We start from the raw sequence: 20,093 nt of genomic DNA, 5'->3' as shown, positions 1-20,093 counted from the left end.
TTAAATACATTTTAAAAATATAATAATAGTAATGAATGATTGATACTATGAGTAAAAACACAAGTGAAAAGGGAAAAATCAAAACAAGTGAGGCCTAGGACTTGAACCCTAGAGCCATTTGGGCCATGCAAAGCAAAAAGCTAGGAGATAGAAGGACTTCTGCAGGAGGGAGCAATGCTGTATGATTTAAAAATAATTTTTAAAATTCAGGTGAAGTCTTGTGGGAAATTAAGCTTTCTTCATTGGGGGGAGAAATGGGAACCCTTAGCACGGGAAGATACATCTCTGTTCTGGGCATGTTTAATGGGTACTCACAGCATGACGTCACTGGGAGCAGAGCGGTGGGGAAGGGGAATGCGAGTCTCCGCTGGGACGTCTGAGAAGGCCTGAAGGAAGGAGAGCAGGTCTGTTGGAGTCACCATGGGAACATCTTTTAGCAGATGCATGCGGCACTATTTGAATCAGCAGATCAGCCAGATCCCTCTCTCTGCGTATACCAAGACAGAGCATAGAGGCTGCCCCATGACCTTCCTGGAATTCTTTTCAGGAGATTGATTCATTACACAGGTCTAATCTATGCAGAAGATGGTGTGGGGTGAAATGTGGGAAAATGTGTTCCAGTTTTTTTCTGTAGGACCTTATTGTCAAAACATAATTCTAACTGGATGAAAAGCATTATAGAGAGCCATCTGTTTTCCTTCTGCCTGCTTCTTTCCTTTCTCTTTTCATTCCATTTACACGTGAGTTTGAAGCAGAGAGAAAAAGGGAAAAGATACTGCTCCTGGTCCCCCTTTTTCCTACACTACACAAACCCTGACCATGTGGAAATCCTGCCAGGCACGTGCGGGGTGCGGGTGGGGAACCCACCCTGGAAATGCTCTGAATCCCCTGTTCTCCAGACTCCCTCCTGTCCCGCAACTCAGAAACTCTTCCATGTTGATTTGAGCATTTCAAGATTGAATCCTATCTTCCCGCCTTCCCACCACAATCAAAACTTGACTCAACAACAATATGCTTTACATTGATTTCCAGTGACAAACAAAGGAAGGTGGCCAAGATCAGGAATTGTAATGGTTAGTGATTATGCCTTTATTTGAGATGGGACCTTTGCTTCTGTGCTTCCAGTTTAAGGCTGGAGACAGAGGTGCACAGAAGAAAACTCCCTTGCTCGGCTGCAGCTCCCGGCAGCCTCCCGGCAACGTCCAGGTCTCCTGGCTCTCAGCCTTCTGTCCTTTCCTCTGCTTCAGCACCTCTCCTGTCCTACATTCCAGGTCACTGGCAGTGCTGTAGGGAGCTTCATTAATTATGAGAGTCTTGCTGTGTCAAATGGATTACAAATGGAACCACCTGTGTAGAGCCCACAAAGTTACCGACAAAGGCTAAAAGGAGATGGGAAAGTGAAGGACAAGCATCTTCTAAATGCAGGCTGTAATCAAACAAAACACTGCAGAAATAATTTAAGCCTGAAAGACAGTTTCACCTTTTCCAAAATTCTGACTTCATGAATGCTGTGTGGTGTGTCAATACATTTACTCTTGCCTAGAATTCGGTTGGTGGTACCATGCATTAGAGTCTGTCTGAAGTGGATCAGTCAGGAATTGCAGCTGTTCTAGAATGGGCCCCCTCCTGCAGACAGTCCTACTCCAGACTAAACTGGGCCTAGGAACAGTTCCCCCATTCTCTATACCTGTGATCCACTCCAGTCTGGACGTGCATAACTAGAACCAACATAGCCATGGCAGGCGGAAGAGTTCTCTGGCATCTGGCTGAAGAACACTGAGCAGTTATACCACCTGCTAGCCTGGAGATGACTTTTTAGGTCCTTCTCCAGCACCTCATATAAAGACTTTCTGTGCCTCAAGTTGGTGTCTGAATGTCACTCTGGGCAGTTTTTTGTTTTGTTTTTTAATTAATTAATTAATTTTTGGCTCCGTTGCATCTTCATTGCTGCACGTGGGCTTTCTCTAGTTGTGGCGAGCAGGGGCTACTCTTCGTTGCAGTGCGTGGGCTTCTCATTGTGGTGGCTTCTCTTGTTGCAGAGCACAGGCTCTAGGCTCACGGGCTTCAGTAGTTGCAGCACGCAGGCTCAGTAGTTGTGGCACACGGGCTTTGTTGCTCTGCGGCATGTGGGATCTTCCCAGACCAGGGATTGAACCCATGTCCCCTGCATTGGCAGGCAGATTCTTAACCACTGTGCCACCAGGGAATTCCACTCTAGGAAGTTTTACTGGTTACCCCAGATCCTTTGCAATCTCTACAACATTTTGCCCAGGATTCAGCATGACATATGCTATCCCTCCCCCGCTCCTCCAATCTAATCCACTCATCACTGATCACACATCAGTTTCTAAATACATTACTCTAATTATGTTGAGCCACTACTCAAATTTTATGTGTCTACACATTGTCCATTGAAGGAAAAACAGACTTCTCACCTCATCATTTCTTGTCCCCACCATCATCCAACATGTGATAGTCACTTACAATATGCCAGACTCTGTGTCAGGTGCTGGGGATGACTCCCCCTAGAGGCTTTCCATCTCAACAGGACAGAATGGGATGAGAATCACCTGGGAAGCTTTTTCAAATGACATAAGCCTCCCCTTGCAGAGATTGTGATGGAGCCTTCAGGGTATGACATGTGAATTCTGGAAACAACTAACACACACACACACACACACACAGAGATACACACACACACAGAGATACACACACACACACACACATACTATTGGAAAGACAAAAAAATAGCACTTAAAATGCAACTATTAGTTAGATACAGGTTGCTATAAGGGTATATTAATAGTTAGAAACAGGTTGCTACAAGGGCATATTGGATTCTCACCTAGTCAGATTTTAGTTGTAAATGGGGAAGGAGAAGACAGGAGTAATTGAGAATTGCTTTTTGGAAAGTATCTGAGCTGAGATTTTTTAGGATAAATTGAAATTAGCTAAAGAAAAAGATAGAAAGAAGAGAGTCTAGGCAGAAGATTCTGAATGTGTGAAGGTGTCTGAGGAGATGACAGAGCAGGGCATTTTGATGAACTATAAACACTTCATTATTTGGGAAAGTGGTTAGAAAAGAGGCTTAAGGACTTCCCTGGTGGCACAGTGGTTAAGAATCTGCCTGCCAATGCAGGGGACACGGGTTTGAGTCCTGGTCTGGGAAGATCCCATATGCCATGGAGCAACTAAGCCTGTGTGCCACAATTACTAAGCCTGTGCTCTAGAACCCTCAAGCCACAACTACTGAGCCCATGTGCCACAACTACTGAAGTCCGCAGCAAGAGAAGCCACCGCAGGGAGAAGCCCGCGTACCACAACAAAGAGTAGCCCCACTCACCGCAACTAGAGAAAGCCCACGCACAGGAACAAAGACCCAACGCAGCCAAAAATAAAATAAATAAAATAAATAAATTTAAAAAAAAAAGAGGCTTAAGAGAGAGATTAGAGGGAGTCTTTCAAGATGGTGGAGTGGGAGGACCTTGAGCTTACCTTCTCTCATGAACACACCAAAATCACAGCTAACATCTGAACAGCCATTGATAGAAAAGACTGGAACCTACAGAAAAAGATCTTCTACATCTAAAGGCGTAAAGAAGAAAGCACAACGAGACGGTAGGAGGGGTGCACTTGAAATATAACCAAATCCTTAACCTCCTCCCCCACCCCACCCCACCTTGGGTGACCTTGCAGAGGCTCTCCCACAGGAGTGAGAGTTCTGAGGCCAACATCAGGCTTCCCAGCCCAGGGGTCTGGCATTGGGAAGAGGTGCCCCCCAGAGCATTTGGATTTGAAGGCCAGCAGGGCTTATTTGCAGGAGCTCCACGGGACTGGGGGAAACAGACACTTAACTCTTAAAGGGATTGCACAAAATCTCACATGTACCAGGACCAAGGGCAAAAGCAGTAACCTCAGAGGAGCCTGGGCCAGACCTACCTGCTGGTCTTGGAGGGTCTCCTGGGGAGGCAGGAGGGGGGGTGCTGTGGCTCATGCTGGGGCCATAAAAACTGGTGGCAGATATATTCGGGATTATTCATCTGCATGAACTCTCCTTGAGGCAGACATCTTGCTTGGGTCTTTAGCACAAAGACCCGGCCCCACCCAACAGCCTGTAGCCTTCAGTGCCGGATGCCTCAGGCCAAACAACTAACGGGTGGGAATACAGCCCCACAGCCCCACGCATTAGCAGTCAGGTTGCCTAAAGACTTCTTGATCACACAGCCTGCCCACCAGAGGGCCAGGACCCAGCTCCACCCACCAGTGGGCAGGCATCAGCCCTTCTTGCCAGGAAGCCTACACAAGCTTCTAGACCAGCCTCACCCACCAGGGGGCAGAAATCAGAAGGAAGAAAACTACGATTCAGTAGACTGTAGTCTGCAAACACAGGCCAGACACTACCCTGGGACCGCTGGCCCCTGGCCCTTGGGTGAGTGCACCGCTGGGACCCATAGGACGTCTCCTACAGAAGGCTACTTCTCCAAAGTTGAGAAACGTGATTAACCCAAAATGAGGTGGCAGAGGAATGTGTTTCAGATGAAGGAACAAGATAAAACTCCAGAACTAAGTGTTGTGGAGATAGGCAATCTACCCGAGAAAGGGTTCAGAGTAACGATTGTAAAGGTGATCCAAGAACTCAGGAGAAAAATGGATGTTAGAGGGCTTTTTTAACAAAGAGTTAGAAAATATAAAGAACAACCAAACAGAGTTGAACGATACAATAACTGAAGTGAAAAACACACTGGAAGGAATCAATAGTAGAGTAAATGAAGCAGAATGGATCAGTGAACTGGAAGACAGAGCAGGGGAAATCACTACTGTGGAGCAAAAAAAAGAAAAAAGAATGAAAAGAAATGAGGACAGTGTGAGAGACCTCTGGAACAACATTAAGCACACGAACATTCACATTATAGGGGTCTCAGAGGGAGAAGAGAGAAAGAAAGGACCAGAGAAAATATTTGAAGGGATTATAGTTGAAAATTCCCCTAACATGGGAATGGAAATAGCCACCCACGTCTGGGAAGTGCAGAGAGTTCCATACAGGAAAAACCCAAGGAGAAACACGCCAAGACACATAGTAATTAAATTGGCAAAAATTAAACAAAAAGAAAAATTATTGAAAGCAGCAAGGGAAAAACGACAAATAACATACAAGGGAACTCCCATAAGGTTATCAGCTGATTTTTCAGCAGAAACTCTACAGACCAGAAGGGAGTGGCAGGATACATTTAAAATAATAAGTGAACAGAGTATCTGTCAGGCAAGAGCTGCTGTGATAGTTTATGATGATGCCAATAAAAAGTGGGTGCCAGCTGGTGGTTCAACCGGGTTCATCTGAGTTCATATATATCATCATACAGGCAACAACACATTCAGAGTGGTGGGCAGGAAGATTCAGGACCAGCAGGTAGTGATATATTGTGCCATTCCTAAAGGGTTGAAGTACGATCAAGCTACTCAGACCTTCCACCAATGGTGGGATGCTAGACAGGTGTATGGTCTCAACTTTGGCAGCAAAGAAGATGCCCATGTCTTCTCAAGTGCCATGATGCATGCCTTAGGCGTGTTGAATTCACAGGAAACAAGGCCAACATCGCCTAGACAAAATTCACAACTACCTGCCGAAGTTCAGAATGGCCCATCACAAGAAGAATTGGAAATTCAAAGAAGGCAACTACAGGAACAGCAATGACAAAAGGCGCTGGAGCCGGAAAGGCTGGAGAGAGGAAGAATGCAAAGGAAGAGATTGGAGAGGGAGAGGTTAGAAAGGCAAAGGCTGGAGAGACTGGACTGGGAAAGGCCAGAAAGAGAGCGGCAAGAGCAGTTAGAAAGGGAGCAGCTGGCATGCGAGGGAGAGTGAAAAATGGCAAATGCCGCTGCCCCTGCCTCTACTTCTGAGCCAGGCTGGCAGGTAGCCTCTCAGCCGCGGAACCTCCAGCCCAACAGGGCATTTTCTTGGGACCACCTGCACCTCCACCCCCTCCTCCACTCCCACCAGGTCCTGCCCAGGCATCAGCCGCACTCCCTCCACCCCCAGGGCCCCCTCTACCCCCTCCACTTCCATCCTCAGGGCCCCCCCTCGGCCTCCTCCACCGCCTTTTCCGAATCAGGTACCCCTCCTCCCCCCCCCCCTCCTGCTGCTCCCCTCCCTGCATCTGGATTTTTTTCGGGATCCATGTCTGAAGACAATCGCCCTTTAACTGGACTTGCAGCTGCGGTTGCTGGAGCAAAACTTAGGAAAGTGTCACGGATGGAGGATGCCTCTTTCCCAAGCGGAGGGAATACCATTGGTGTGAATTCGGCCTCATCTAAAACAGATACGGGTCGTGGAAATGGATCCCTTCCGTTAGGGGGTAGTGGTTTAATGGAAGAAATGAGTGCCCTGCTGGCCAGGAGGAGGAGAATTGCTGAAAAGGGATCAACAATAGAAACAGAACAAAAATGAAGATTCAGAGCTTGTAACTTCTAAGGCCTCTTCAACAAGTACACCTGAACCGACAAGAAAGCCTTGGGAAAGAACAAATACAATGAATGGCAGCAAGTCACCTGTTATTTCCAGACGGGATTCTCCAAGGAAAAATCAGATTGTTTTTGACAACACGTCCTATGATTCATTACACAGACCAAAATCTGCGCCCTCGTCACAGCCCAGTGCCAACTGAGTCCAGGTGGAGGGACTTGGACTATGACAGGCTGAAACAGGACATTTTAGATGAAATGAGAAAAGAATTAACTAAGCTAAAAGAAGAGTTCATTGATGCAATCAGGCAGGAACTGAGCAAGTCAAATACTGCATAGAGAATCAAACTAAGGAGAGACAGGACTTTAATCTGGAGAAAGGAAAAAAAAAAAACCAACAAAGAACAACTGTGGTAACAACAACAAAACCCTTACATTTTGTGAGCTGTAAGAAGAAAATGGACACAAAGCAGGGAAAAACCAACATACTTTGAAAGACTTCAGACATTACTACCCTGGTGATAAGCTGTTTCCCTCCCAGTTTGCTGCTTTTTTCTGACCTTTACAACAGGATGGAAGAGAGTCGTATAGGAGTTCCTGTATCAGTTATGCAGAAAATACTGAATCCATCAGGCAAGATCACCGTGCATTTAGATACTTTCATGTCAAGAGAAAATCACACATTTTCCACAATCCATTGCTAAAATAAAGAGGAGAAAGGCTTGAGAAGTTTTCTTCAGAGATGGTGATGAGGAATTTAGCAAGTTATGCTATTGTATTGTTTCTCTCAGGTTTGTCTTCCTATCATATTTGATATTCCATGAATAATTGAGTTCAGCCCTATGTAGGTTAAGATCATAAAATGTGGAACAAATGGAATGGTATGTGCTTTCAAAGGGTGATATTTATAAGAAATGTCCTAAAAATGATTTGTTCGGAGTGAGGAATTTTAGAATGATAGGAAGTCTCTCGAGTTTAGCCTTCATGCAGTTTTGTAGGTTCAAACATAAAATTTGTCCATAATTTAAAGATTTAGATGCCTTCCTAAATTGTTACAATGCTTTACCAAATCTGTGACTCCTACATAACACAAAGCAGTGGTCAAATGTAAAACAATATATTGTAGATTCACTGTAGGTTTTCAACCTTTTTTAGATTTATGCATGTGGATACATTTATAATGTAATTATAAATTATAAAATTAGAAAACCACCACAAAATTAGCTTTTTTAAATTGCAGACAGTAATGCATGTCAAACTAATATGTAGTGGCCTTTTCAAGGCCTAGTCCCAGGGAAAACATTTTGTAGAGTACAGGGGAGTGGAAGGAAGGGAAGGAATAATTTTTTATTCAAAGCTAATTTCTGCATTATCTTCATTCTCAGTTATCTGCATGAATAATAATGGGGAATATTTTGTGACTTCAATTGGTAAATATGTTAACAGCATCAAGTACTTAATCTTTTACATCATGTCTTCAGCTATTTGTATTTTAACTTGAGTAAGTTCAATGGTCTGAAACATGATTCTGAGCTTCACATGAATTACATCTTACTGTGGAACTCAAAAGTTCCATCCCTGAATTTGGCAGTTGTTATTACCTTGGTGCCCTGCAGTTATACAGGTGTTCAGGTACACATTCCTGACTACAAAGCTGCTTTTGAATCTTATGTTGCAATACTAGAAAAGTAACAATGATGGCAGCAATTAAGGTCACAGAAATCATTAGATCAAGGGAAAACAGTGAGGGGGGTCCTGCATAATTTTCTTTTAATAAATAAAGTGAGATTTAGGTGGTGGGAAGAAGGAACTATATACTCTACTTACCACCGTGTGTGCATGCGTGCGTGCGTGTTTGTGTGGGCACTCACGTGTGTGTATGTTATCCACTCCCTTTTCTTTGAAACTTCTAAGCTTAAAATAGGGAAGAAATCCTGTATGTTGCAATGATAGAATTTTTTGAAATTTTAGGAAATCAAAATTCTCCAGGCTCTCCATCTTGATGTGCCATATTTGCTTTGAAACCTTGGATTATCAGTAGTTTTACTAAAATTTTGAAGAAATAATCCACTTTCATCTGCTATCTAGATTTCTTAATCTAAATTCTTAAAAACAGAACTTGTTGATAGCATAGTTTTCTAGGTGCTGCAAGTTTGCAGCCATTACCACTTCAAAGAGGTTTGAATGAGGGAATTTTTTTCCCTTGTTAAAATAGTTCTATTCCTGTAGAAACTTCAGTTTTAGATCTGTGATGGAGGAGCTATCATAATTCAAGTATACAGTTCTTTTTTTCTATCAACTATTCATTGTCATCCAATAGTGAAGACATTAAAGATGCAGCAAGCTTACGAAGTACTACTTTCTAAAAGAAATAGGTGGCATTTTCATCTTTATTATTGTACTTTTGGTTATGCAAACACTTTGATGATACAAATGTTTATGTCCCCCATAAATCTGCTCAGAAATCGCTTTTGATTTTGTTGATTAAGTTAAGCAGTCTCTAGTAGGATAGAGTACTGGGTACAAGTGGTCCAAAGTAAGATAAAAGACTACAGTAAAAATGCTAGATCTTAAAAAAGAAACTGGTTTATGCACTAAATGTTTTGTGCCTTGGTCTAATATTAACATGATGTCTGTGTAAAATGACAAAAAGAACCAGAGTTGAATCACGTTTTATCTCCTGTCATTCTGCATTGTCCCAGATTGCTAAATGTGTTCTTTCCAAGAAGTCTGATTGAATTACTGCATCCATTTACTGTCCTATGTGACAGTTTTGTCCTTGTTAGAGATTTGAGTAATTAAAATGGGAAACAGAAGCTTAGGTTATTTTCCTTATCAAAACTATGTTCCTTGGAGGCACAATATTATGATGGTTTTCATGCTCTTGTACCTTGGATGTCTTAAGCTGAGTGCAGTTTAGGGGATCCTTTCTAATTACAGGCAGGTACTTCTTTCCTTCAACACTGTGATCTGACCTGTGACAAATCTGTACTATACACGATGTAAATGGCTAACAAGTCAATTGCAAACCAACTGAACGTACAAATCTTAGTGCCGGTGCTGAAATCTCTTCAGAATAGTCATCATGATCTCAAAGTTTGTTTCAAAATTTTGCAAGCATCAAGTGTCAATCAAAACTGAAGATGAAACACTAATGAATGTTGAATTCTCATGCTTTAGGTGTATTTCCTTATTAGAGTTTTTGGTTCTCTGCTATTTTTACCATACTGTTCATTTAAATTTCCTACATGCTAACTTCGTTTGTGCGATTGAAATAAAATTGCAGTATATATTAACAAAAAGAGAGAGAGAGACTAGAGAGGTTGGGGGAGGCCCCTCTAATTCATGTTAAGAGGTTTAGACTTTATCCCGAGGTCACTGGAGGGATTCAGTTAGTAGGCAAGTACAATAAGACAGGTGAGAAATGCTTACAATCTGACCTAAAGACCAGGGCTTGGAGAAGAGGATAGGACCAGTTGGATGATGTACATAAGGCCAAGGCAGAATCAAGGATGAAACCTGGGTTCAGACTTGGAAAGCAGAGCGAATGATGGTGTCAATCACTACATTAGAACAGAGCGGTACCAGTAGAGGTAGAGGACAGGACAGTTGAAGTTCTGGATGCGGGGGGACTCCAAGAGCGATGCTCCGTGGTTGTGATGGACGTACATGTCTTATGCTGAGGTGAGACATGCGAGCTAGAAGGACAGGAAATACAGATGTAAACGTCAGCAGTGTCGTGGTAATCAAAGCCCTAAAAATGGTTGAGACCACCCACGGAGAGTACATAGAGAAGAGCCCTGAAATACCAAAATGTAAGAAGAGCAGTTTACAAAAACGGAGAAGAAACTCAACATGGTATAATAAGAAAGCTGCAAGGAAGGAATGGCTAATAGTGTGGGGTAGTTCAGCTAGATAAGAACTGAAAGTGTCCATAGGATTTAGCAACAAGGGAGTCACTGGTGAGGTTGGCCAAAGTAGCTTACTTGGAATTGGGGGCCCGGAAGCCTAATTAAGGAGGGTTGAGGAGTAAGTGGGAGCTGAAGACCTGGGCAGCCAGGGTAAATTTATTAAGTCTTTCATAAAGAGTTGCTCATAGAATGGTGGCTAAACAGGGTTGGAAGCGGACAAGGCACCCAGGGCTGTAGCAATTGTATGGAAGCATGAAGGAAGGTAGAAGCACGGAGCAGTCAGAAAAGACTTTTCTGAAAAAAGAGATGGTGTGTGAAAGGACAGGGAGGCAAGGGAAGGAATGGCCTTATTTAGGGAATTCTAAGTAGTTCTGTTTTAGACCATCCCCTCCTTCATATGCCTTTCATTCCAGCCAGACTGGACAATTTACTTGGACCCAAATTCAGGCTGCCTTTGACCTCCCTGTCTTTGACCTGCCCTGACCTCCTCCTTTGACACTGTTTTCTCCATCCGGAATGCCTGCCCCCCTACTTCACCAAATGTCCAAGTTCTCCCCACACCTTGTAGCCCAGCATGAACACGGAGCCCCCAGGAATTTTCCACAAATGTCTTCTTTACAGATGGGAGGAATTTCCCCCTCTGGGAATTCTCAAAGCATTGTATTTGTATCTCTGTAATGGCATTTCTAATGAAGCCTTCTAGTTACTCAGACAAAGATCCCTGAGGCCAAGGTTCACCTTTCTCTTAGGACCCATCTGGTATTACCCCCAGCACCCGACATAGAGCCCTACACTTCGTAGAGCTTTGATTAATTCAGTGGTCCTCAAAGTGTGGTCTCAGGACCAGCCGTTATCAGCAGGTCCAGGAACTTGTAAGAAATGGAGATTGCCTGGCCCACCCCAGACCTACTGATTCAGAAACTCTGGAGGTAGGGCTAGCAATCTGTGCTTTCATAAGCCCTCAGATGAAGCTGATGCAGCTTATGTTTGGGAACCCTGGCATTAGTTGAAGTTCTCCTTTTTTAACAGATTAGAAATGTGCAACTGCAGTTCCATTGTAAGCACTTCTCTTGACTTAGAGAACATAGCTTTAAACTCAAACACTCAGTTTATTATTTGAAAACTTCTCATTTTCATGTCCTTCCGTTTCTTAACATATCATTTATGTAAAAAATATTTTATTGGCAAAAGAAATTTGAGCAATAGAGAAATGGTATTACTGTACCTTGGGGGACTCCAGCATCCCTGGCTTTAATAGGGATTAAACATTAAACATCCAAGAATTAAACATTAAATGACTGGGGTTTGAATTTACTGATGACTGAATACCCTACTCTCCTTTTCTTTCACTTTCTGCTATCCTTTCCTGCCTCCTCTTCTCTTTCTCACTTTTTATTTTCACATTTAAAACTCTCCTAAATTACAGTTCTCTGAGGGTATGCACTTTGGAGAAAAGATACCATAAAACTCTCAATCATTTCCAATAAAAAGCAAAGATTTCCCAGCAAGTTCAGATGGATTAGCACAGAAAGTTTAGAATGAGTGGGGAAACATCCCATTTTGCTCACATTCTGTTGACAGCCCCTCACTTCAGAGACAGGATTTCAGTATGTGGGAAGACATCTTTCCTTGGCTTTAAATTGACTTCAAACCATTCCAGGCAGACTTACTGCTCAGTGAATTTCAGCATTTACTGCAGATGTCAGCTTCCTAGAGTGTAGAAAGCTGCTCTGAATTTCTGCCAAGAATTTTTGAGCTTTTGTGTCACCTCAGCCCTAGGTGATGATCAGACAAGCTCCAGGCTAGGCAAAGGTGTCATAAATGCTCAACTAAGATGCCCCAAACCAGCAGTCGTCCTTAATAGGCAGTCTGTCCTTTGCTTAACATCTGAGCACTTTCTCATCAATCCTAACACTTCCTATTTACTTATGAATGCTATATATGTATGTGTGTGTGCATGTGTGTATATAGCACTCACAAGTGAATGTTATATATATATATATATATGAAAAGAAGGCTGAATGAGGAGAATTTCAATAGCACAAAGGTTTTTTGATTCACTGTAATGAATGCACAGATACAAGGGTCAGTCTTGATACAAATCTCATAATACCTGTGTGCTTTTAATACCTAAAAAAGAGAGAATGGGAGCAAATATACCACCACAGCACACACATGCACACTTTCTTTGTAAATACAACATACCAACGTATGTAGATATTTCCTCATGTAGTGGGAATGATACACACCAGAATTGCATTTTATTGTGTAATATATAAATACCAATGAGGTCACTCCCAAATCTCTTAAATGACTGAAGAAAGGCAAGCATATAGGGAATTCAGGAAATAAATGGGAATTCAGGAAATAGATCTCCAAGTCTCATAGAAGTAGAAATAAGATTTTTCTTTGCTATTAGTATCTTCATAGTTTGGGTAATTCTGTTCCAAGGAAGCATTAACTTCCAGCTGAACTTGAGTTTGGGGAAGTATAGTCAGTATTCAAAGAGATACCAAAAAATAAAATTCTTTACCCTTCAGGGTCTGCTGTATCTTGGCCATATCCAATTAGGTTAAGTTCACTGATCATTTGGTGGTTAAAGAAGTTAAGAGTCCTAAAAATGATGAGAGAGTATGGTTATCGTTTCTATCTGCTCCAAATATATTATGATTCATCTCAGAGATTCTTCTGAGAAATCAGGTTTATATATAGGATTTGACATTGCTTTCAGCATCTTAACTGTTTGGGGCAAGTTTAACTGTAAAAGAGAGATGTCCTATTTTTTTGCCTCAAAATGTTGACATCCAGATTAGAGTGAATTATTTTTCACTATGAAAAAGACAGAGTCCTGTTTTTCTCCACATTAGCAGAGTGTGAGTATTAAAAGAGGATTTTAATCTGGGGAGCCTGGGGGAGGAGGCTGTGTTTGATTAATCTGATGTGCCCAGCTGGGGCCCCTGTTTTCTTCCCTGGCTCTGACTTGCTACTCTAGTTTCAGCTACGTGTGTAACATAGTGCAGCATTCCAAGGAACACTGTCAACTCGGTGGGTGATGCTAATTTACAAATAAATATGACACATGGGAGCCTTGGGGGATGGGGAGGGAAAGCCAGGGCACTTGGATGACAGTTTATGTACGAGGACCAGAAAGCCAGGACTCATTTATTCCTGATAGTTTCCTGAGCATCTAGGCTCTCAGTAATCAAGAAAAACAATCCTCATCTACAAGCCAGTTTTATTGAAGTGGGGCACAATTCTTCACTATATCAATCACTCCATCTAACTCCTGATTCTGGGCTGTTTTTCAAGGTCCTGCATCTTCAACGTTAGGATGGGGAAAGGAGGGAACATTTTAGCTCTGCTCTGGGAGGGCAGTGCAACTAGTCCCGGCAAAGCTTAGGTATATAAGAGTTGCCAGCCAACCAGCCATTTTGTTGCCCCTAGTTCCATTCTGACCATATCTCAGCGCTGCCTCAGCTAGCAATTTCCAGATTATTTCCCTGTGGTCCTTCTCCAGCCTCTGCAACCCACATTGGCCAGTTCCGCTCCAACAGGCTGTTTCTACCCACACTCTCTGTTGAACTGCACTATTTCCCAAAAACCCAGCTCATTAAACTGTATTTGGTTTACTGGTTTATTTCTTTCTCTACTTGTCATCATATTAAAATTTTCAAACCACAACTTGTGAATTCAACAGCTGACAATCTTCTCTGAATGCCCTTGTGTGCAGATATCTATAGAAAATGCTAGGGAGGGCTTCCCTGGTGGCGCAGTGGTTGAGAGTCTGCCTGCCGATGCAGGGGACATGGGTTCGTGCCCTGGTCCGGGAAGATCCCACATGCCATGGAGCGGCTGGGCCCGTGAGCCATGGCCGCTGAGCCTGCGTGTCTGGAGCCTGTGCTCCGCAATGGGAGAGGTCACAACAGTGGGAGGCCCGCGTACCGCAAAAAAAAAAAAGAAAGAAAGAAAGAAAGAAAGAAAGAAAGAAAGAAAGAAAGAAAGAAAGAAAGAAAGAAAGAAAGAAAGAAAGAAAGAAAGTACTAGGGGAATACTCAACAAGAAATAGTTGAAGCTTCTTCCCGAGGCATAAAGTAGGTGAATGGAGGTAAGACAAGGTCCTATGTAAAGGAAAATAGTTAATAATAGCTATATTTACTGTTTCCTCCATGCTAGGCACCAATGTCCCCACCCAAGCTAAATGTTTTTAATAGATTGTTTCATTTAATTCTCACCTAGGGTAAGTATTACTGAGCCTTATTTTACATATGGGGAAAATGAAGCCTAACGAGCTTAAGTGACACTTTCAAAGTCATAGGACTAGTAAGTGGTAAAGTATAAGAAAGAAGCCAGCTTTACTCCAAAGCATGGGCTTTTTCTAAGAAGTATACATCTCCCAAGTGAAAAACTGCCTCTAAGCAGTTTATATTTAATTCTAAGCAGTGGTTCTCAACTGTGGGCTCTTTGCTTCAACCTCACTGCCACCCCAGGAATATGTGGCCATATCTGGGGACATTTTCGGTTGTCACAACTGGTAGGGCAGTGCTACTGGCATCTAGTGAGTAGAGGCCAGGGATGCTGCTAAACATCCTACAATGCTCAGGACAGCCCCCAACAATAAAGGATGATCTGGTCCAAAACGTCAATGGTGCCGAGGCTGAGAAAGTTGGATTCGAAGGATGAAGGATTTTTAAGGCCAATTCATAAAAAACAAGTTGTTTTGTCTGTACCTCACTCATATGTACATTCTATCCCATCACAGATGACAGCAGCCTTCTAAATCTAACTCCCTACCCCCTGGTTAGAAGACGGAAGAGAAGGTTCTTTGGGCTGTGCTGTCTCGTCTCAAGCTAGGTGATTCCTCCTGGAAACCACCACTAGGAAGACCTGAAAATATCACTGAACCCGAGGACCTCCAGACAGCTGAACCACAGTTATTGGTTTTCGACTATGTTTTCTATGCTTCCTTATTACTTTTATCCACCTCCCACCGCCCTTTGAAACGATTTTACATTTGAAAGCAGCTGCTGTCAAGAAAAAAAAAAGATTCAAAAAGCAGGCTGTTTTTAAAAGGATTTTTAAAGCTGACATTGTGCATGTCTGCTCCAAACCACACCATGACAGATGCAAGAATTATGATTTTTAAATTATTGAAAGGTTTTTCTAAGTATTACACAGAGAAAAATTATTTCATGTAGAATAGTATATCTATAGCTCTTGCTGATGTCACGTTAACAAATGATCACATATGAGAGTCTTTAAACATAGAAATCTATTTAAAACTGCAAAACTGTTCAAAATCCAACCAATATTAGGAATAATATTATAATCAAACATATACCACCTCAACCTATTGCTTTCTCTGCACTCATTTACGTTTAGTCTTCCATTCTGTCAGAATCTAAGAGCTTCAACGTAAAAATATCTTAATTTATAATGCAACAAGAACATATATGAAAACTATTTAAATTTTGTAAATACACAATAATCCTAATAACTTCATACAATGCATATGGGCAACTAATTTCCTTTCGATCCAATGGTGTCTTTTTCAGCTTCTTGGAGAATGAAGTAATCCAGTTAGGAAATGGTGTAGTGACATATACAATTACCCTCAAATGTAAAATTGAGTATTATCATATTTTGTTCTAATTGAAATCTGAAGCATGATGTCTGCACATCAGCATAGTGTTAAATCTTATAGGGCATGCTGGAATTAGCTCAGATCGTAAAAATACTTAACATTTTACATTGTTAATAAAATCTTTTTAGTTAAGCTAAGTTTGTCTCATTTTAGATGACTATGCAGATAGGACTTTTCCAACGTGTACTTGGTGTCTTGTCTTATGCTTAGAATCTTAAAAGCAGGACACATTAAGCAATACTCTATTTTAGAAAGGAGGAAGCCACACGCTTTGTTTTTCTGCTCACAGCTCTGCTGTGCTCTTCCTCCACTAAACTCGTAACATGATACAGATTTTGTTATATTTTCCCTTGCTCTTCCTTTGGCCCATTTCCCAGACAGAGTTTCCCATGGGTTGAAAGATCAAGCCTTTGGACTGCTTTTCTTGTTTTCCATAGTCTGAAATTCCTAAAGTCAGACAAGAGGCACCAGAGTCCAGCACAATAAAAGGATGACCTATACGTGGTTTATCCAAGATGCATCTTTAATCCCAACCCTATAATTTCACAGTATTTATGTGCACAGGCGTTTATAAGTCCACCAGTATTTTGACCTGAAAAGTAAATATACTCAAGCTTTTAGCTTTAGTGAAGAGCAAGACAAACTACTGGAATAATTATAGTATTAGGTTGAATTATATGAAACTGCTGATATTTGACTGTTTTTGACCTAAAAAATGGCAGCTTCATATAGCTCAACCTAATATCTGATGTTGTGGAAATTATCCTTGAAATTGTCTTCTAGTTTTTTTGATTGAAAGTGAAAGGATTAAAGAGTTGGAAGAGATCTCAAAAGGCGATGCATACCTCTATTTAGATCACACCAGCTGGTTTTTGGCCTTATTCTTGGAGTCCAGAGATGTATTCCAGTGAGTTGGCAATTGACGCATGGCTATAGGTATGAATAGCTTCATATCAAGACGTACCCTTGAAAGTTATACGAGAAAAATCACAATTTCCTAAATCAAATACTTGTAATACAGTGTGGGAATATGCTATTTTAAAACTCCTAGGGTGACTGCTCCTTTGCAAAGCAGGTAACCACTCCCAAATTTACCTGGTCCTCAAACCCTGATTTTCATAAATCAGGTTTGATTCAAGTTTAATATCCTTTCCTGAATGCAGTTCATTTTTATCCCCTGAAGTTTAATTCGCTTCAGGTCCATTGTTTTAGAAATCATGAAGGAGCCCAATCTGGCACGCTCTCAGCTCCCATCTCTGCCCTCTCCCACCTTCCACTATACTGAACCCTTAGCTTCAATCTAGTTCCTACTAAAAAAACTACATGCAGAGTTATTAACAGATAAGCCCAGCCTTGGTGTTCAGCACCTTCTTCTAAATGCCAGAACTAAATCACTTCTGCTTGGTTAATTTGTGCTCACTCTTGCCTTAGCCTCAGTGTGAAAGTAACACCTTCCGTGCAATTGTCCTTTGTACAACTGAAGACTGTTAATAAATTCAGGTCTCACCTCCATGTCTGGGGAGGGCTATAGTAGCTATTCATGGAGATGGGGATTTGTCTAATTCCCTAGCTAGGCTTTCCATATCTAAGAGAAATAAATTCAGCCACCTTATCTTTTCTTCATAGTGCCTGTTTCCCGGCCTTGGATCAATTTTGTAGTTCCCGTGGACACACTCCAAGATTTATAGATCTTCTTTCACTATAGCAGGTCCTAAAATTAAATTTAGCGCTCAAAGTCCCAATAACCTACCCTGGCTCAGAGCTGCAATGGGTAATTCATCATCTCCCATTAGGTATGCCAATGCATCTTGTTAGGAGCTGACCCTACTCCCCTGTCACCTACCAAAGGACTTTCTCAGGTGTAGTTCCATGAGATAACTGTCTCAGCTTCCTGCTGGTAATTTTCTTTCAGATTAGCAATAACACTGAGCTGATCTCTAGGGATAAAGAGAGCCCATTGAACTCATTTTGTTGCATGTACGCATATTCTTGAAACAAAAAAGAATGTAAAGTTTTTTCTGGCACACAACCACCCATTTTACCACCATATTTTTCATATCCTGTGTTGATCTTTTTTTTTTTTTCAGATTACAGAGACAATACATGTTCTTTGTGAAAAATCTGAAAAATACCACCAAGTATAAAGAAAATAAAAATCACCTGAATCCTGCCACAATCACATTGTTTAAAACCACATTTCCAGGCTTTAAATCAGTCATTGTCTGGGCCCAAAGTCACTTTTGGATGAGGTAGATGAAGAAGTGCCCAGAAGGCCAAGGTGCCGCTTTAAAAAAAATCCATCCACTAATGTTTTGCACACGTCTAGGAAGAGATTCAGCGCACACTTCTGATTGTGCCATTGTTCAAGGGTACAAAGATGACTTTAAAAGTAGCACAGCACTGATGCCTCCTCTAATGAAAGCTCTTGGGGGAATTCTAAAATCCTGCCAGATCATTTTGTTCCTCGGTGCTCCTGCAAGTTTGGATACTTACTATTTGGCAGTACTGCCATCTACTGGAAGCTAAAATTATACAGCGCATAAAAGCATGTAACTGATTTTAGACAGCCAACAAATGGGCCAGATTAACAATGATCCCATGGAATTTGGAATTTCAGACTCTGGAAGTCTCAAAATCGAAAGAATTAAAGATATCCATCCATAATAACTTCCCACCTACCCACACACATACCTTAGCAATGTCTACCATTTCTTTGTGTTCTAGAACATCACCAAATGCAAAATGCTCAACTTTCAGGTTACTATAGAAAGGATGAAAAACGGTCCAGGATAAACCACTAATATTACATATAAAGTCCAGAAATAAACCCAAGAACATAGAAGAATTGAGAACATTAAAAAGATGACATTTCAAATCTGTGAGAAAATGTTGGATTATTAAGTTATATTGGGATAAATGGTTAGCCATCTGTTGAGGGATATATTAGATCTATACCTCATAACTGTCATCAAAATAAATTCTAAGTGAAGTATTTAAATTAAATATTAAAGCACATAAATAAACTGGCAGTATTGATGAATATATATGTAATTTTAGTGTGTGTGGGGGGAAAAGCCTTTCTAAGCATGATAGCAAAGGAAGAAATCCCAAAGGAAAAGATGGGTGGATCTGACCAATTAAAAATGCAAAACTCCTATAGAGTAAAACAAACAAACAAACAAACAAACCAGATTAAGAGAAAGCCAAGTTTTAAATATATGCAACAAAGAGTACAGACGTCTAATAACATATATCAAGAGCTTAAATTCCACAACCTTTGGGAAGTTTCCATGATCTACAGCTCCTTCCCCAGCCAAGTGTTCCCATTTTATTCTTTCCCTTTCCTTATTACATTTTTTTCATTATTGCTTGTTGAATTGTCTCTCCACTAAACTGGAAGTTCCAGATGGCAGCAACCAGGTCTATTTTGCTTATTCTTATATCCTCAGCACAATGCTAAACACGAAAGCAAATACTGAAAACATATTTATGAAATGAGTGGATAATGAATGCATGAATAAATGACAATTTATGACTCAAAAAGAATCAAACTTTCCAGTAGAAAATTGAGCCAAGCACACAAACTGGTGATGTACCATAAATTAGAATAATGCACTAATAATATGAAAATATTTGAACATACTAGTAATCAAAAATGCAAATAATTATGATATACTCTTTTCCATGTATCAGAAAGGCAAGACTATAAAGAATGAATGTTTCCAGGGACAGTAAGGAAGTCTGGAAGTGAACATCCTCTTACAGAGCCAACAAGTAGGTAAATTGATTCCACTTTCTGGAAAATAATTTGGCAATATAGTTTTCACCTCTACCAAGTAATTCCACTGTAGGGAAATTCTCCTCAAAAAGATCAGAGAAAAATGAGCTAAGATATATTCATTCATTATTCAAAAAAAATATGCAAGAAAGAATGCTTATTTGGAAGAATGAGGAAAAAATGTAAATAAACCCACAGTATACGGTTGGTTAAATATGGTATATCCTTTCAGTGTAATACTGTGCACCAATTAAGAATAAGCAACATATGTATATTTATTGAAATGAACTATATTGATAAATTA

The 20,093-nt window shown here is 41.1% G+C and overlaps 1 protein-coding gene and 1 pseudogene across 1 annotated transcript in view; both read left to right on the top strand.

Moving 5' to 3' along the window:
- RGS7BP (regulator of G protein signaling 7 binding protein) overlaps window positions 1-18,094 on the top strand; it is a 119,045-nt gene extending 100,951 nt beyond the window's left edge. The window contains exon 6 of the mRNA XM_004270741.4: window positions 15,130-18,094. Coding sequence (XP_004270789.1) covers window positions 15,130-15,221 — 92 coding nt within the window. The 3' untranslated portion in view covers window positions 15,222-18,094. The remainder of the gene's footprint in view (window positions 1-15,129) is intronic.
- LOC125963980 (protein enabled homolog) lies at window positions 3,343-7,812 on the top strand (annotated as a pseudogene).
- Window positions 18,095-20,093: the final 1,999 nt, after the last annotated feature.

The sequence above is a fragment of the Orcinus orca genome, chromosome 3 (assembly GCF_937001465.1).
Source record: "Orcinus orca chromosome 3, mOrcOrc1.1, whole genome shotgun sequence".
Lineage (NCBI taxonomy): Eukaryota > Metazoa > Chordata > Mammalia > Artiodactyla > Delphinidae > Orcinus > Orcinus orca.
Note: the sequence above shows the minus strand (reverse complement) of the source record. Positions and strands in the feature narration are given on the sequence as shown.